The 16,603-nt window shown below is 51.8% G+C and overlaps 1 protein-coding gene across 1 annotated transcript in view; it reads right to left on the bottom strand.

Moving 5' to 3' along the window:
* Positions 1–5,396: 5,396 nt before the first annotated feature.
* TEAD4 (TEA domain transcription factor 4) overlaps positions 5,397–16,603 on the bottom strand; it is a 69,686-nt gene continuing 58,479 nt past the window's right edge. Inside the window, exons 11-13 of the mRNA XM_054718389.1 lie at positions 7,200–7,340; positions 6,137–6,289; positions 5,397–6,031 (exon numbers count right to left, since the gene is read on the bottom strand). Coding sequence (XP_054574364.1) covers positions 5,918–6,031; positions 6,137–6,289; positions 7,200–7,340 — 408 coding nt within the window. The 3' untranslated portion in view covers positions 5,397–5,917. The remainder of the gene's footprint in view (positions 6,032–6,136; positions 6,290–7,199; positions 7,341–16,603) is intronic.

The following is a 16,603-nucleotide window of genomic DNA, read 5'->3' as shown; positions in this document are numbered from 1 at the left end:
CACTTCCAGATCCAGTGGCTTTTTGTGACCCTCTGTTGTTTAAATGCCTATTGCTGTGCTTCTAAAGTGCAGTGCTCACAGCACCTGGCTAAGGAATTTACATGACCCAGGTGGCAGCCAAGCCACTTGTCTCCGACCCCCATGCTTGCAGGCACCCCAAGTACTTTCCATTCTCTCGGGAGGGACGGGCTGGCTTCCGCCGCCTGGTTCAGTTATGATGCCTCTGTGGCCACGGCGTCTGTTGCTCTATTGACAGATGACTTTCATTTCTGTATAAAAAAATCAGTCGACAAAAGCCTTCGTGTACATGGTAGACTTTACTGAAGATGTGGAGAGACAAAGGGGGTTTTCATAGCAAAAATACAAAAACTTAGTTGAATATTAGACATCCTTGAGCTTAAAAAGACCCTTAGCCATTTCCACCAACTGGTCTTCAGCCGCCTACAAAGGCACTTGACCCTTTCCCCGTCCTTTCTGAGGAAGTAAACAAACAAATTCCAGACAGTTTCCTACTCAGAGTGACTTAGCCAACATTTGTTCTGTCCTCCCCTTAAGACCCTCCCCTGGGGCCCTGGGGCCAGCTCTCAGCCTTGAGGCCTCCTCCCCGCCTGTTTTGCCCCCGTTTTGCATACAGCTTGTTTTGTTCTCTAAAAATAAGTGGTGTGTGTGTGTGTGTGTGTGTGCGTGTGTGTGTGTGGTGTGTGTGTGTAGAGCAGTTAGGTGGTGTGTGTGTGTGTGTGTAGAGCAGTTAGGTGGTGTGTGTGTGTGTGTGTGTGTGTGTGTGTGTGTTGTGTGTGTGTGTGGGGAGAGCAGTTAGGTGAAGTGTGTGTGTGTGGGGAGAGCAGTTAGGTGAAATGTGTGTGTGTGTGTGTGTGTGTGTGTGTGTGTGTGTATAGAGCAGTTAGGTGAAGTGTGTGTGTGTGTGTGTGTGTGTAGAGCAGTTAGGTGAAATGTGTGTGTGTGGGGAGAGCAGTTAGGTGAAATGTGTGTGTGTGTGTGTGTGTGTGTGTGTGTATAGAGCAGTTAGGTGAAGTGTGTGTGTGTGTGTGTGTGTGTGTGTGTGTGTAGAGCAGTGAGGTGAAATGTGTGTGTGTGTGTGTGTGTGTGTGTGTGTGTGTAGAGCAGTTAGGTGAAATGTGTGTGTGTGTGTGTGTGTGTGTGTGTGTGTGTGTAGAGCAGTGAGGTGAAGTGTGTGTGTGTGTGTGTGTGTGTGTGTGTGTGTGTGTATGAATAGTTAGGTGAAATTTTTATACCCTCAAGTCAGTGATTTTCAACCACGTGCTGCAATAATTTTAAAAACATGCAACACCTGACTATTACATCAGGGGCGCTGACTTCCTTTCCTTTAGGTTGTCAAATAAAAAAATGACAACAGGCAACACAATAGCCATCCGGTGTGAATGAATCAAAATTATACCTATTCTTTTTTTGTCAGATCAGCAAAAAATACACCTTTGGTGTGCCGCGGAATTTTAGTAACTCACGGAGCTTCACGGCGGAAAAGGCTGAAAATACCTGCCGAGTTAGCCTTCTCAGTGCTCACTGGGCTCAGGGTGATGCTGTTCTCTTCCTCCCAACAGCAACCTGAAGTCAAAGCCGGTTAACTCCCATTCACAAATGGGGTTACCACAGCTCCAAGGAGTTAGTCATTTGCCCCAGATCATATGGCTTGTAAGAAGGCAATTCCGCCCCAGATCAGCCTGGCTCCAGGGTTTAAGGTCTTAAAAACAACTTGTATAGATTTAACTCTTTGGAGAAAAGCCCTTTGTTTTCATCCTGGAGCTGACGTAACAGGTAATGTCAGAAGAGCTCAAACACAAATGGCCACTGGGTAAAGCCAAACACATCACTGCTTGACCTCACATTCCTCCTCTCTGCAGGTGTGGCCCCGCAGAGCCCACTCCAGGCCCAGCCCTGCCGTTGTCAGAGCTACCCGCTGTCATCACCCCTGCTTACAAGGGGTGCCAGCCCTCCTACCTCTGGCCCTGTCACCACCCGGCCCACTGTCCTCTGAACCCCACAACCAGGGAAAGGGAGCAGATGTACGTAGTATGCAGGAGGCCTGGGCCAGGCCACACCATGGCAGCCCCTTGTTCCTCTCTCCCCTGGCTTCAGTCCTGAAAGGGCAGAGCCTGTGTCCACACACCCGTACGCACACAACACACGTGTGCACACGCACCTTAAACTCCTTCTGCATGTATCTCTCTTGTTAGATCATCCTACGCTATGGAAGCTCACTGGTGGCCACTGAGTCACAGGCTGCTCTGTCATCATCAGACCCCACAAGACAGGCAGTGTTTCCACGCCCCCGTCTCCATGACAGCGCCTGCGAGCTCTAGATTGTAACAGGAGGGCAAGGGCCCCACCCAAGAGGCCTCAGGAAGCCTACACACCTCCCCGGGCCCCAAAGGCATGGATCCCACTGCCTTGTACACGTGTGGTCACTCAAGCCCCGGCTCGGCTCCAGAAGTGGTGCTTGGTCTACAGGAAGTAACAGACCAGGAAGGCTATAGTCTCCACCCACAGAAGCTGCGTCTAGGAGGAAAGACAGACTCAGAAGCAGACAATTACATGTGCTTCTCGGTAGTCCAGGCAGCTCCAGTGCTGCTTTCTAAAATTCAGATAAAACTCACTCCCTTGCTTAAAACACTTCCAGGACCCCTCTCCCGTGGAGTAAAATCCCAAGTCCTTACCAAGTAAGGGGGTTTGCCCTGCGGAGGAGCGAGCTGGATCACCAGCTCCTCCCCATCTGGACGGCTGGCCTGCACAGGATGTAGCCCTGCAGCCTCTGAACCTCAGCCCCTGGGTCTCTCCCTCTGTACCCCCGACACACCCTCGTCTCTGGCCTGGAACACACCAGTCACTGTCCTGGCCTTGCCCTCCTCAGGCCGGAGAGGCTCCCCAGGTCCCACCATCAGCACACTCTCCTTCCTCCACAGCGTGTGTCCGTTTACATCTTGTTTCCTTGCTCACTTTTTCTTCCTCAGTAAAGCGTAAGTTCCCCAAGGACCTCGTCTGTCTTGGTCACCAACACATTCCCAGGGCCAGGCACAGAGCAGAATTTACATAAATATGTGCTAAGTGTGTGAATAAATGTATGAATACTGCCAGAAAGTTAGTGCCCATTCTGTGCCCCCTTCCTCACCTTCAAAAACGGGGACAGCACAGTACCTGCGGGGTGAGGGTTAGCGGAGAGGACAGAAGTCCCTGTTTGCTGGTACATGTAACAGGTGCTCTAACGGGTCAGGACTGGAATGCTTTTGCCACGCAAGAGGCGTGGCAAACCCTTCTGCACGCGAAGAGGTGACTCCACACTGGCTCTTGAAGCGTGAGTAACCCTTCTCCGGTGGGGGCAGAGGCCAGGGAACATGTGGGGCCACAGCCAAGAGGCAGAGACATGCTGGGAAGGATGAGTGATTCAGAGAGCCCAGGGCCTGTCAGTGAGGCTGCAGGAGAGGTGGGGCCAGGTCGGGTCTCCTATCTGCCCCAAGGGTCGCAGGCTGCCCGACAACAGCGGGACAGGCTCTACAGCTCATCTGGGCTCCCCACAGCGGGCTGGCTCGGAATGGACAGTGATAAGCAGGTGAATCTCCATTAGGCTACTGAGCTCAGTTCCTAAGGAAAAGGGAAAACTCACAGCCAGCACTTGGCCCAGCAACATCTGCAGACTCCTTCCCAGTCACGATACAAAAGGATCATCCCCCTGACTTGTGCATCTGTCCCACGGCCAACAGGCTGCTCACACATCCTTCGTGAGCATCTGTCTGAGGGTTCAGTCAGCTAGCAGGGCAGGCATCATGAGCTCCCTTATCCAAACAGCCCCAGGAAAAGGGAAGGGCAGAGGGGAGAGGGCAAGGCTGTGCAGGTGACTGGGGGAGGGACGGACAGCCTTACACAAACACAAACCCTCACAGACATGCGGGAACATGCCAGCCTGAGCCAGGGACTCAGGGATCCCACGCCCCACCTCGGCCCCCTGTACAGTAGCGTTAAGCGACTCGGTATGAGGTCTAGCAGTAGTCCGTGTGTTTGTTAAAGCTTTTTAATAGAGAGGGGTTCTGGTCTGCGGAGGACAGAGGGAGACTAGGTAACCCACCTGGAAGGAGGGCCAGCCTTCCTCCTGCTTGTGTATCCAAACATTGCCCATCCATTAAGGGGCAGCCCCTCGCCACTGGGGCCCCTTCTCTGAATCATCCACACCCTGCTCACTCCCATCTCTGAAGTCCAATTGCTCTGAGGATCAGATTAGCCAGTTTTCCAATCTGACTCCTTTGGCTGAAAGCTCCTACTATTAACAAAGTGTATTTATCAAACACATTTATGTGCTTGACACTATGCTAGGCTCTCTACATAAACGAGGTAGGTACTGTTATTAGACCCATTTTACAGTTGGGGAAACTGAGGCACAGTGAAGTTAAGGAACTTGCCCCAAGGTCACAGGGCTAGGCAGTAGCGAAACGCCAGGATTCCAATCCTAGTGGTCTGACGCTTGCTCCTAACCACCACTCTGTACCCCTCCTAGATACTGTCTTCCTCATTTGTGTATTAATATATATTATCTTCCTGAGCGTGGGGCACAGTAAACACCTGTAGGCAGGTTGAATCCCAGGCACCTGGGATTGTGGTTCCCATTGGGGGATGATACCAAAGAGCCACTAGATGGCAGCAGAGAGCCAGGACCAGGCCTCCCTGAGGGAGGTGAGTGATAAGCTAATTATCATAACATTTGTTTAGTGCATCTAGCACCAGGCACTTTGTAGACATTCTCTCTCCTCCTTACTAAGGCCTCCTAACATGGGTGTTATTGCCTGCCCCCTTTACAGGCGCAGAAAGGTGGAGACATTTGCCCAAAGTCAGGCAGCTAGGAATACTAGGATGAAGCCAGGACTGCTGAAACCCACAGCCTGCCTGTTAGCAGGAAATAAACATGCGGCTGCCTCTAGGCTCAGCGCTGGTTCCACACCCTTCTCCTCCAGCCCCAAGGAGCACAGAAACTACTGTTTGGGGAGGGAGGGGATGGCCTGGGCTGGCCCTGAGGTGGTCACCACCCGACAGGCATCTTGGCTGGGAGGGAGGTAAGACTCACCGGTCAGAACTGGATGGTCTCAGAGACCACTGGGTCACCACAGACCTCTGACCAACTTTCTTGGCCTTCGCCACCAAAAAGGGCGCTGCATGACGCCAGCCTCTGCACAACTGGGCAGCCTGCTTCAGCACTGCCCTCCTGCCCGCCGTCTCGGGCTCCTCTGATCTGGAGCCAGTCCCCTCAACAAGCCAGCAGGGCCACGGAATCCACAACCACCAGAGATGAATAAAACTAAACGGCTCAGTGTCCCCTTCCAGCAACTCAGTCACCTCCACGCCTAAAACCCAGCCCTGGGTTGGACGGGCCTCCCTGTTAGCTGCCCCGCGGTAGTGGCAGCAGAGGTGCCAGGCAGTGCAGCCGCAGCACGCACAGGGAGCCGCGGTGCACACTTGAGCACGCACAGAATGGGAGCCCGCGTGCCTATCCTCAGGCCTGCCAGGGTGGCCAGCGGCAGAGTGCAGGGGCTCCAGGCAGCAGAGGGACCATCCAGCATGACCTTCAGCGTCTGGCGACATTCCTGGCTGAGTCCACTGAGGCAATGGCTTCAGAACTGCCCATGATGCACCTCTGGGGCTGCTTCCAGCCCGCTTCCCAGACTGCCCCCTTCTCACACAGTCCCTCCCAGGGCTCCTACAGCCAGGTGGGGTCCTCTGAAAATACACATCTTGGGTTTATTTGGGGTTGGGCACTGCAGGTTGAGGCACAATTTGTTCCTGGGTAGGAAGGGTCAGCTTTCTTGGCACTTCAAGGGGCTGTCCCTGCAGGTCCCCACCCCGTGTCCCTGTACACACACACACACATCTCTTCCCCCATCCCTGCTCCCCGAGTCTCTTATTCTTTCACCAGCCGGTAGATGTGGTGTTGAGCCCCATGTTCGCTGGCTGACACCTCGAAGACATATGCAATGCACAGCAAAGTCTCCTGTGTGTCTCTGTTGGTGACCACCTGTGGGCGAGAGAAAAGGTGAGGGTTAAGGCCCCAGAAGAGGGCATGCCTTTTGCTGGACCCTCTGCCCCACCCCTGCAGCGCCCCCAGCCCCGCCGCCCACACCTGCAGGATGGTGAAGTTCTCCAGCACGCTGTTCATCATGTACTTCTCGGGCAGGTGCTTCAGCTTGTGGATGAAGTTGATCATGTACTCACAGAGCGGGGACCGGTGGATGCGGTAGGAGTAGTGGCCGTTTTCGTAGCGGGCATACTCTGTCTGCAGGACCCAGGGGACAGCAGGGCTTAGGTTCTCTCTGACCACATCCAGCCCAGGCCCAGCTGCTTGGGGACGCTCCATGACCCACTGACTCTTAAGTGGGAAGGAAAGGCAGAAGGCCTAGAGGCTCTTGTGGTCAGAGCCTTCCTCCTCCCTCAGTAACAGGGGCTCGAGTGGCAGCAGAGGGACCATCCACCTTGAGCTCCGATACTCAGAAGGTGAGCATGGGAGGAGGAGCGCTTCAAGACACAGAGCAGTGGCAATAGGCAAGACAGGATAGATGACGACTCAGTCCTGACCACACACTAAAACAACACGGGGAAGGGTGCACAGGAATCCGTGTGGCCGTGGAACTGACATGTATTAGTATTGTGTACACACACACACACACACACACACACACACACACACATATACCGATGAAATGTGAATCAGATTGTAAGTGGCATCAATGTTAATTCCTGGTTGCCAATAGAATACTGCCCTCAGGGGAACTGGGTGAAGGGTACATGGAATTACAATTGCATGAGTGTCCACAATTACTTCAAAACAAAAATTTAATTTAAAATAAATAACTTGAAGTGCTTTTTACAAACAGCTATTACCCAGATTCCACCCTGGAGATGCTGGGGTAAGTGCTGTGAAGTGGGGCTCATGCATTGGTAAGTTTCAAAAGCTCCAGCGATCTAAGTGCAGCCAGGGGTGAGAACACTGGGAAGGGGGTGCCTCCTCCCTGGTACCAGCCCGGCATCTGGTCGTGATTAACATGAGGTGGGTTATCAATAACTGAGAGACAGTGAGGGTAAGACTGCATTAGTTCAGACAAATTTGGGGAAAGCAGAGGGCATGAATGAAGACCAACCTGAAACAGTTGAAAGGTCTGGTTAACAAGTGCACAGGGTACTCCTACCTCCACTTTCTCCACCACCTGCTTGCCGAATGAGCAGACCTTGGTGGAGCAGGTGATTATCATGTTCTCGGGACTCTCGTACTGGCTGGAGACCCCGTAGAAGGAGCTGCCTTCGTCCTCCATGTTGGTGTTGAGGTCTGCCTGGAGACGTGGGAAAGCCAAGAAGCAGACAGGTGAGTCAGCAGGCACAGGATCGGGGCGGAGACAAGGAGACCTCTGGGGCCCCAGTCCAGGTTCTTGGGCCAGGAAGCAATCAGGAGGCTCTGAAGGGAACCCGGACAGTAGGAGGCTGGAACGCTTCCACCTTTCTTCACTTGCAGGCCTGGCATACGGTCAGGTTCTGCTGCCTGAACTACGGAGAAAAACACTGGGACCTGCATTGGTTACAAGGCAGAAACGTGGACCATGCCTGGAAAAGAACGGGCAGGAAGCTCAAGTGCCTGGGAAAGGCAGGCACCTGCACGGGGCGGGGGTGGGGGGTGTTGGGAGGGGGGCACGAGGGGTCGGGGGAACATCTGAGGGGCCAGGCCAGGACACAAAATGATGCCTCTCAGACTTTAGCCACTGCCGGCCTCCCTTTGATTAAGGCTCCATTCATATACCACCTATCACAGGTCCTACTATGCCCCTAATGGTTTCTTTTAAATCAACTCACTCTTATTCCCTAACTCCATTCTTAGCAATATAGTCATGAAATCAGAGGTTCTATTTTTCTAATATACATGAAAATAATTGCATAACTATTTTTTAAAAATGTTTATTCATGTGCCACCTAAAAGAACACTATGCACCAGGCTTTGGCAGGAAGGGCCCAACCCTCTCAGGCTCTTCAGACTATACAAAGGTAGCACTGCCTCAGCACCCCCAAAGTGATCTGGACGTGCCCCTCATCGCCCCCTGCTGGCAAGACCTGTTCAGTTGGCCTTGCCTCTTCCAGATGGTAAGCACCCTGGAGGCAAGAACTAAGATCTCCCCAGGGCTAGGTGCAAGGATGGGCCTTCAATAAGTCACGTGTGGCTATTCCACCCCTCACCTCTGGGTGGCGCCGGGTGAGAAGAGAGAGGTCCCTTGGTCCCAAGGAGGGACCCTGCAATCTCCTGCTTATGAGGGGAGTCCTCTCAGCTCCAGCTCTGCCCAAATTCAAACACACACCAGGGCTTCTGCACCACTCCCCACTCACCTGGCCTGCCAATCAGTCACCGTTTATCCTGCCCAGCCCAGCACAGCGAGAGCAGTGGGGGACCAGAGAGGCTGAAACACCGTCTTTGCTCTCAAAGAACTGAAACTTGTGGGAGAGCAAGTAGAATAAGTGAGCTGGTTGTCTGGGGTAGGATGGAGAGAAGGGGGCTGGGGAAGACAGAGAGCCCACAATGACAGTCCAAAGTCTGCCCCAGAACCTGCCCCGTGGTGACGCTGCAGGCCCAGGAGATGCCGGTCAAGGATGCAGACAATGCACCCAGATGCCCCGCCTCGTCCTCGTCTTCCTTCCGATTACAACCCCACCCTTCTCCTTTCCACCCCTGTATCCCCATACTCTAAGCACATCCCCAAACAAGGTTGCTTCTCTACTTTCTCAGCCTAAGAAGAAAGCTGCCCCCACTACATTACCCTGCAAGGTGCCCCCCACCACTTGCCTTCCTGCCCTCAGAATGCCCCTTGTTCCCCATCCTCCACCCTATTCATAGCTGTGGTGCGGGTGGGCAGCTCACAGGCCGTGCCTGGAACAGGTGTGGGGGATCGGGTGACTGACAGATGAGCCGGACAGCCGTAGCCTGGGTGTGCGGGCTGGAGGGGCTCAGATTCATTGTCATGTGCTGGTATGTGCCTGGGAGAAATGTCAGGGCCCAGAAGGGAACAGCAGACAGTCTGGGGTACTCTCCTCCCTTCGTGGCCTCAGCTCAGCTCTGCCCAGCATTTTCAATTTGCAGACAGGCATTAATGGCTATCAGTGTGCATGAGTCCCCTCTCTCCCCACCCCAAGAACAGAGGTGGCCTCTGCTGGTCTCATATGTCCTGGGGAGGAGGTGAGGTCTCAGCTTCTCAGTCCTGCTCCAAACCCCACCGTATGAGTCCAACAGAGCACAGCTCACAATTCAACCCCTCCTGCACCCAGATGCCACTCCCAGCCGGGAACAATTTGTCCTGGCAGTCCACCGAGCTACTGCCGTGCTACTGCTGCCATTCCTTCCATAAGAGCAGGACTCTCAGTGGACATCAAAGTCCTCCTCTCACTCCAGCGGGGCTCTGATCTCCCCAGCATGCCTCACAAGGCCTGGGCGGGAGCGGAATACTGCCAGGCAGGAGAAGAAAGGAAGACTTCAGGAGAGGGGCACTGTTTCGTTGCCTTTGTCATTGCCCGTGGCCAGTCTCACACCAGCTGATGGCCGGGGAGGGAGTGGGCAGGCCAGGGCCCAGGAGATGAGGGTCCAGATGTCTGCAGACGCCAAGCTGCCTGTGAGGACCCCATGGTTCACCCAAAGTCTCTGGGTTTGTGACCAAGAGCAATTCTTTTCCCACATTTGCACTTTCCTGGTGCCTCTACCTTCCCAAGCAAGACAAAGAGCAAAGAGGAGATGCCCGCCAAGATGTAGTGGCCACTGACACGCCCCCATCTCTGATTTCTCCTGTCCTCACGCTGCCCAAGCCTCTGGCCTTCAGAGATAGCCTAGCTCAGGCACAGGGCTGGAGGAGGCAGGCATACTGCCTCCCTTCACTGCCCGTCCCCGCCCCCCCCCCCCCCCCCGCCCCGGGCAGGTCCTCAGAGACACAGCCTGTAGCAATCCCTCAAAAATGAACTGCTCTTTTTTCAGATGGAGAAACAGAGGCCCAGAGAAGATGAGCTTTGCTTGTTGAGGCCCAGTGTTGCCCGCCTCCTGCCCCCCTGACACTCTGGAAGGGCCATGCTTGACCACCACACTCCCCTGCACAGCAGTTCCGGCCCCAGGACTCTGAGATCCATTCTGGATTCTGCCACTCGGAATGTGAGTTCCTGGAAGACAAGGGCCACGTTGGGTCCGCAGAGCACAGGTGGTGTGCACAGCCCACGGCCGGAGCACAAAGGCCAAGCGTGGAGGCTGCCTAATCACGTGTCCTGGGCCCCACTCTTCCCTACCTTCCCTTCTCCTCCCATCAATCCCACCTCCAACCTCCTCACAGAGGCAGAAAGAAGGAGAGGGCATGGGCCACGAGCAAGGCTACAAAACAGACAGGACCAGGGACGTCTGGGCTCTAGAAAATCCAAGAAGCCCCACCGCCCAGCTCTACACTGAGGGCGCAGGGCTACGTCTGCTCTCTCTGTGCCGCCATGATCCGTGCTCCTCAGGCTCTGGGGATCCTTTTCCAGGCAATCAGAGCCTTCTCTGACAGGAGGAGGGGAGCACCAGGATCCTGCATGGAGGGCACCCCCGGTACTTTGCAAGGTTTAGTGTAATGGTTCTGAGCTCACACCCTGGAGCCAGACTGTCTGGGTCTGAATCCTGGTTCTGCCACAATGAACCGGGTGACGCTGGCAAGCCACTTCACCTCTGTGCCTGCCTCCCCGAGATGGAATGCCGCTGTCGATTCGACCTCCGTTGGGGGTGCGGCGAGGATAAACATGCTGATGTAGGTGATGTGATGCAAGCAGTGCCCAAGGTCATCTTCCACCGACCACCACGCACCTCGCTGTGTGTGTACGTACCGAGACCCAGAAAGAGCTCATCCTGGCCGGGTAGCTCAAGGCCAGGCCCCTACTTACTCCATGCCTCAGTCTCCCCCCATGTGTGGAACTGGAGGCCTAGGATGGTCCTCACCTAGATGGTGGCTAGAAGAATGCAGAATATTATCTCCAACTAACAGAAGGCAGGAGCCAGTGAAAAGAGCCCCAAATATGCCACCTCCCCACTCCAGGGTCGTTTCCCATAAATGCCTCCTGCCAAGCAGGCCTCCCTTCTGACCCTCAGGGTAGTTGAGGCAGTGCTGAGGAGCAGCCGCAAATCACGTCACCCGAGCTCCTTCTCCGAGTGAAGGCTAAGCCTGGACAGGTTTGGGGTTGGGGGAAGGTGGACTCAAGACGGTGTAGGCTTCTCAAAGGGAAGGCCAGAAGCCTCCCATGGCACACAGCGGGAAGGGAGCTGCCACACTGGCTCTACAGGGACAATGCTCTTCAGCTGCCCATGGCAGAGCCTCCTGGTTCCAATTCCCATGGTCAGGGCAGGAAGGGAGAGTAGGGAGAAGAAGAAGTAAGATGGTTTGAGCCCTTTCTGGGGCTCAAAAGAGAGATTGCTAAAGAGATTGCTGTCCCTCACTGGGCCTATGATATAGCAGTCTCCCACTTGTTTTCAGTCTGGACAGCTGATTTATCCAACTAAGCACAACTCTGGCCATGCCATGCCCTGTTCACACACTTCAGTGATTCCTCATTACTAAAGAGAAGGGACAGCAAATACACAGTAAACGTGCCACTGTCTTCCCCCGCTACAGCCGTGGCAGGCATCACCAGTCAACCCAGCACTCTCTCTCCACACCCTTCTCAACGCAGCCTTCCAACAACGATGGCCAGCCCACTGCAGTGACACTCAGGTTAAACCCATTTTTCTGGACACCCGATTAAAATGGGTTACAAACCACACAAGTTCATTTTTCCCTTCCAGACAGCCAACTAGAATGATAGCAAAGAACTTTTAAAAAATGTGCTGCACCACAAAGGCGAAGAAAACAAGAGAAGAGGCCATAATGACAGAGAGTTCAACAAATTTGAGGAGACTGAAGGTGGACCAGAACTAGAATGGATTCTGTGGGGCAAAGGAAGCAAAAGGAATTACAACCTAAAAGTGCTCTCTGAGGGGTGACAGACAAGAAGTGCGCTGATGTACTTCAGAGAAGCCTTGAGTGGCTTAGCACTAGAGGGACCAGTATAAAACACGGGGAGCTGAGTGAAGACTGTATATAGGGTGGACATAGGGTGGGCAGGCCTCCAGGAGGACCTCTCCCACCCATTGGCAGAAGACGAAGGGGTAATAACCTTCAGACATTAAACAGGGCGCAGATTGCGGGGGGGGGGGGGAGGAGGGGGAGAGGGAGAGACATGAAAACAGAAAAATTAAGTGTAACCTGCATAAGAAAGGGTAGGATCCCCTAGCCCTCTACTCTGCCCCCCTCCTAGAATTCTACCGATCAAGTATATTCCTTCCCAGGGAGGATGGAGAATTAAAGGAATCTTCTCTGGAGAAACTGAACCACCTCAGAAAAAAAAAAAAAAAGTCCAGTGAACACACTGACATTAACTGATTTTCCCAATTAAACAGCTGGCTCTCAATCCCAATTACCTTAAAGTGAAGCCCACAGGTGACAATTCCTGCCTGGTACACAGCGCTCCCACTCATTATTAAAAATGAACAAATGGCACAAACAACAAAAGGAAGAATAAACTGGACTTCATCAAAATGAAAAGCTTTTGCGTTTCAAAGGACACTATCAAGAATGTGAAAAGACAGCTGACAGAATGGGAGATAATATCTGCAAATCATATATCTGATAAGGGACTTCCATCTATAATACATAGAGAACATATCTAACTATATATATAAAAGCCTAAGCGATCAGTCACTATGATGCACAGTGACCACCAGGGGGCAGCGCTCAATGCAGGAGCTGCCCTCTGGTGGTCAGTGCACTCCCACAGCCAACCTCCCGCAGTCCCTCCCCGTGGCCGGCCCTGATCGGCCTGACTGGGACTGGACGAGATGGGCCCCCATTGGCCCCGATCATGGGTCAGGCTGAGGGACCCCACCCGTGCACAAATTCGTGCACCGAGCTGCTAGTAAGTCAATAAAAAGACAAATAACCCAATTGAAAGATAGGCAAAGGCGTCAAACAGACATTTCTCCAAAGAAGATATCCTGGTATATATGAATGCAATAATCACAGAGAATGTCAAGTGTTGGGGAGGATGGGGACAAACTGGGACCCTTGAATGCTGCTGGTGGGAATGTAAAATGGTGCAGCCACTTTAGAAGAAAGTCTGGCAGTTCTTCAATAAGATAATTATAGAGTTACTATGTGACCCAGCAATTCCAGAAGTATATACTCAAGAGAAATGAAAACATTATGCTACACAAAAGCTTGTACAGAAATGTTCATAGCAACATCTATATAATAAAGAGCCAGGGTCATAACGACTGTTACGACCGAAGGCTCGACCAGACCGGAAGTCAGTGCTGGGTTGCCGTGGTGACCCAGCACTGACTGGGGCTGCTGCCGGTGCCCCGACCCAGCACTGACTGCCTAGGGGGCTGCGGATCAGGCCTGGAGAGAGGCCTGCAGAGAGAGAGAGGCAGGGTCTGATCGTAGCCTCTGTGGCAGCCGTTGATCAGAACTTGCCTCTCTTGCTCTCCCAGCCTGGCCAACAGCTGTGCCTCCATTTCTTTCCAGGCCTCCACCGGGGCTGCTGATTAGCCCTGCCTTTCTGATCAGGCCCCGTTGATAGGCCCAGAGACACTGACTGGCATAGAAACTGACCAATCAGAACCAAATCTGGGTCAACTGTGAGGAGCCAATGGCTGCCTAGGAGGTGGAGCTTTTGATGCTGACTGGCATAGAAACTGACCAATCAGAACCAAATTGGCCGGCAGAGGAGGGCAGTTGAGGGCAAGATCAGGTCGGTAGGGGAGGGCAGTTAGGGGCGATCAGGCAGGCAGAGGCAGTTAGGGGCGATCAGGCCAGCAGGGGAGAGCAGTTAGGGGCGAGATCAGGCCGGCAGGGGAGGGCAGTTGGGGGTGAGATCAGGCAGGCAGGCAGAGGGGTTAGGGGCAATCAGGCAGGCAGGCAGGCAGGTGAGTGGTTAGGAGCCAGCAGTCCCAAATTGTGAGAGGGGTGTCCGAGGGGTCCCCGAGTGGAGTGGGTGCAGGCTGAGCTGAGGGAACGCCCCCCTCTGTGCACGAATTTCATGCACTGGACCTTTAGTCTGTAATAATAAAAGCGTAACATGCAAATCTACCAAATGGCCAAACAGTGAAACAATCATCCAGATGACCTTCCAGGCGACCTTCTGGACGAAGCCAGGGCTGCGAAGGCCTACCCTTGCACAAATTTTATGCATTGGGCCTCTAGTTATTCATAATAACCAAAAGGTGGAAACTACCAAATGGCCATCAACTGATGCACAGATAAACAAAACAAAATGCGATATATTCTTACAATGGAATATTATTCAGCCTTGCAAAAGAATGAAGTACTAATACCTACTACAATATAGCTGAACCTTCATTTATGCTAAGTGAAAGAAGCCAGATGCAAAGCACCACATATTGTATGATTCCATGTATATGAAATGTCCCAAAAAGGCAAAGATATAGAAAAATAGAAAGGAGATAAGTGGTTGCCTAAGGCAGATGTGAGATGATGGCTCAAGGGTACAGGTTTGCTTCTGGAGTGATAAAAACGTTCTAAAACTCACTGCTTGCACATCTCTGTGACTATACTAAAACCAATGAATTGAACACTTCAAGTGGGTGAATTGTAAGGTAAGTGAATTATATGAAAACTAGAGGCCCGGTGCATGAAATTTATGCATGGGAGCGGGGCGGGGTGGGGGGGGGGAGAAGAGGTCCCTCAGCCTGGCCGGCACCCTCTCGCAATCTGGGACCCCTTGGGGGATTTCCGACTAAACCGGTAGTCAGACATCCCTCTCACAATCCGGACTGCTGGCTCCTAACCACTCGACTGCCTGCCTGCCTGATCGCCCCTAACTACTCTGCCTGCCTGCCTCATCACCCCTAACTGCTTGCTTGCCTGCCTAATTGCCCCTAACCACTCTGCCTGCCTGCCTGATCGCCCCTAACCACCTCTGCCTTGGCCCCCGCCACCACAGCTTCGTCCAGAAGGATGTCTGGAATGACGTCTGGAAGGTCGTTCAGCTGTCCGGTCTAATTAGCATATTATGCTTTTATTATTATAGATAAAGCTGTTTTAAAAAAATATGGGCCAAAAAATATGGCCAAGGATTATAGATATTTGAGAAAACCCTCCAACTTGAAAGACAGAGACCAAAACAGACAGAAAAAAAGGATTAAAGGGAAACAAAGACAAAAAAAGAAGAAAAAAAATCCTAAATAAATTTTTTTTTTCACTTCATATTCCCAGAAATATAAGAGATAAACTGTATCCATCCAACAAGACCAGGATGTAATCAAAGAACAAAAAGGAGTTCATAAAAATTAAAAGGTTTATGGTCAACCTTCAACATTGGACAGGTGTGGCAGAGAATGCCACCATATCTCATTCATCTAATTCATCCTGAAGTGTACAATGCGTCACCACCAAGAAAGAGAAATCCATCAATTGAACCCTGATTTTATTTGGCAATTTACTCAACTAAGAGTACATTTCCCTGGCTCCTGGGTAGCTAGGCACAACACACAGCTAATTAAGTGTTGTGTGGACTTTCAGGAAGGCTCCTTGAAGGGAACTAAGTTGGCTTCCTCCCTCCTGAGGCCTGGAATAGGGGTGTGACGGCTGGACTCCAGCAGCCACCACCGTGAGGACAGAAGCCAGGCACTGAGGACAGTCAGAGAGCGGTCAGCCCCTGGTGATTTAGGGAAGTGCTGCACCTGCCTTGGACAGCCTACCTCCAAACTTACTGTACCTGGGTTTGATGTAATATGCACTCAGATATACTCTTAACTAATTCAGAAGAATTAGAAGAAAGGGTTAAGGAAATCTTTAAGAAAACGAATTTGAAAATAAAGAAGTGATAAAAATCATAGAAGATAAGTCCAGGAGATCCAACATCAGACTAATAGGAGTTCCTGGAAAAGAACAGAAAGAAAAAGAGGGAAAGAAATTATCACAGAAATAATACAAGTAAAATTTCCAAAATTAAGAGATGCTAACCTCATGATTAAAAGTGTCTACCAAGTGTCGGGCTCAAAAATAGGAAGCAAAATAACACAAAAGCTCATCAATGTAAAATGTAAGAACATAAGGGATATGCCCTGGCCAGTGTGGCTCAGTTAGTTACAGCATTAACCCATGCACCGAAAGGTTGCCAGTTGGATTCTGGGTCAGTGCACATCCCCAGGTTGCAGGTTCGATCTCCGGTCAGGGTGCATGTTTCTCTCTTCCCCTCCTTTCTTGCCTTCTCTCTCTCTAAAATATCAATAAAAAGACATTAAAAAACATTAAAAAAAAAACAACATAAAGGATAGAGAATAAATGCAAAACTTCTAGAGACCAAAAAAAAAAAAAAACCCCACAAAAAAAACCAAAACACCCACAAGTTACACAACAAAGGGCAGAGAATTAGAATGCTATCAGACTACACACTGTTAGAGGACAGTGGAACAATGCATTAAAAAATTATTCTTTTTTGTTGTAGTTCATTCTCACTCAAGGATATTTTTTTTCCATTGATTTTTAGAGAGTAG

The sequence above is a fragment of the Eptesicus fuscus genome, chromosome 7, assembly GCF_027574615.1.
Source record: "Eptesicus fuscus isolate TK198812 chromosome 7, DD_ASM_mEF_20220401, whole genome shotgun sequence".
NCBI classification, from domain to species: domain Eukaryota; kingdom Metazoa; phylum Chordata; class Mammalia; order Chiroptera; family Vespertilionidae; genus Eptesicus; species Eptesicus fuscus.
Note: the sequence above shows the minus strand (reverse complement) of the source record. Positions and strands in the feature narration are given on the sequence as shown.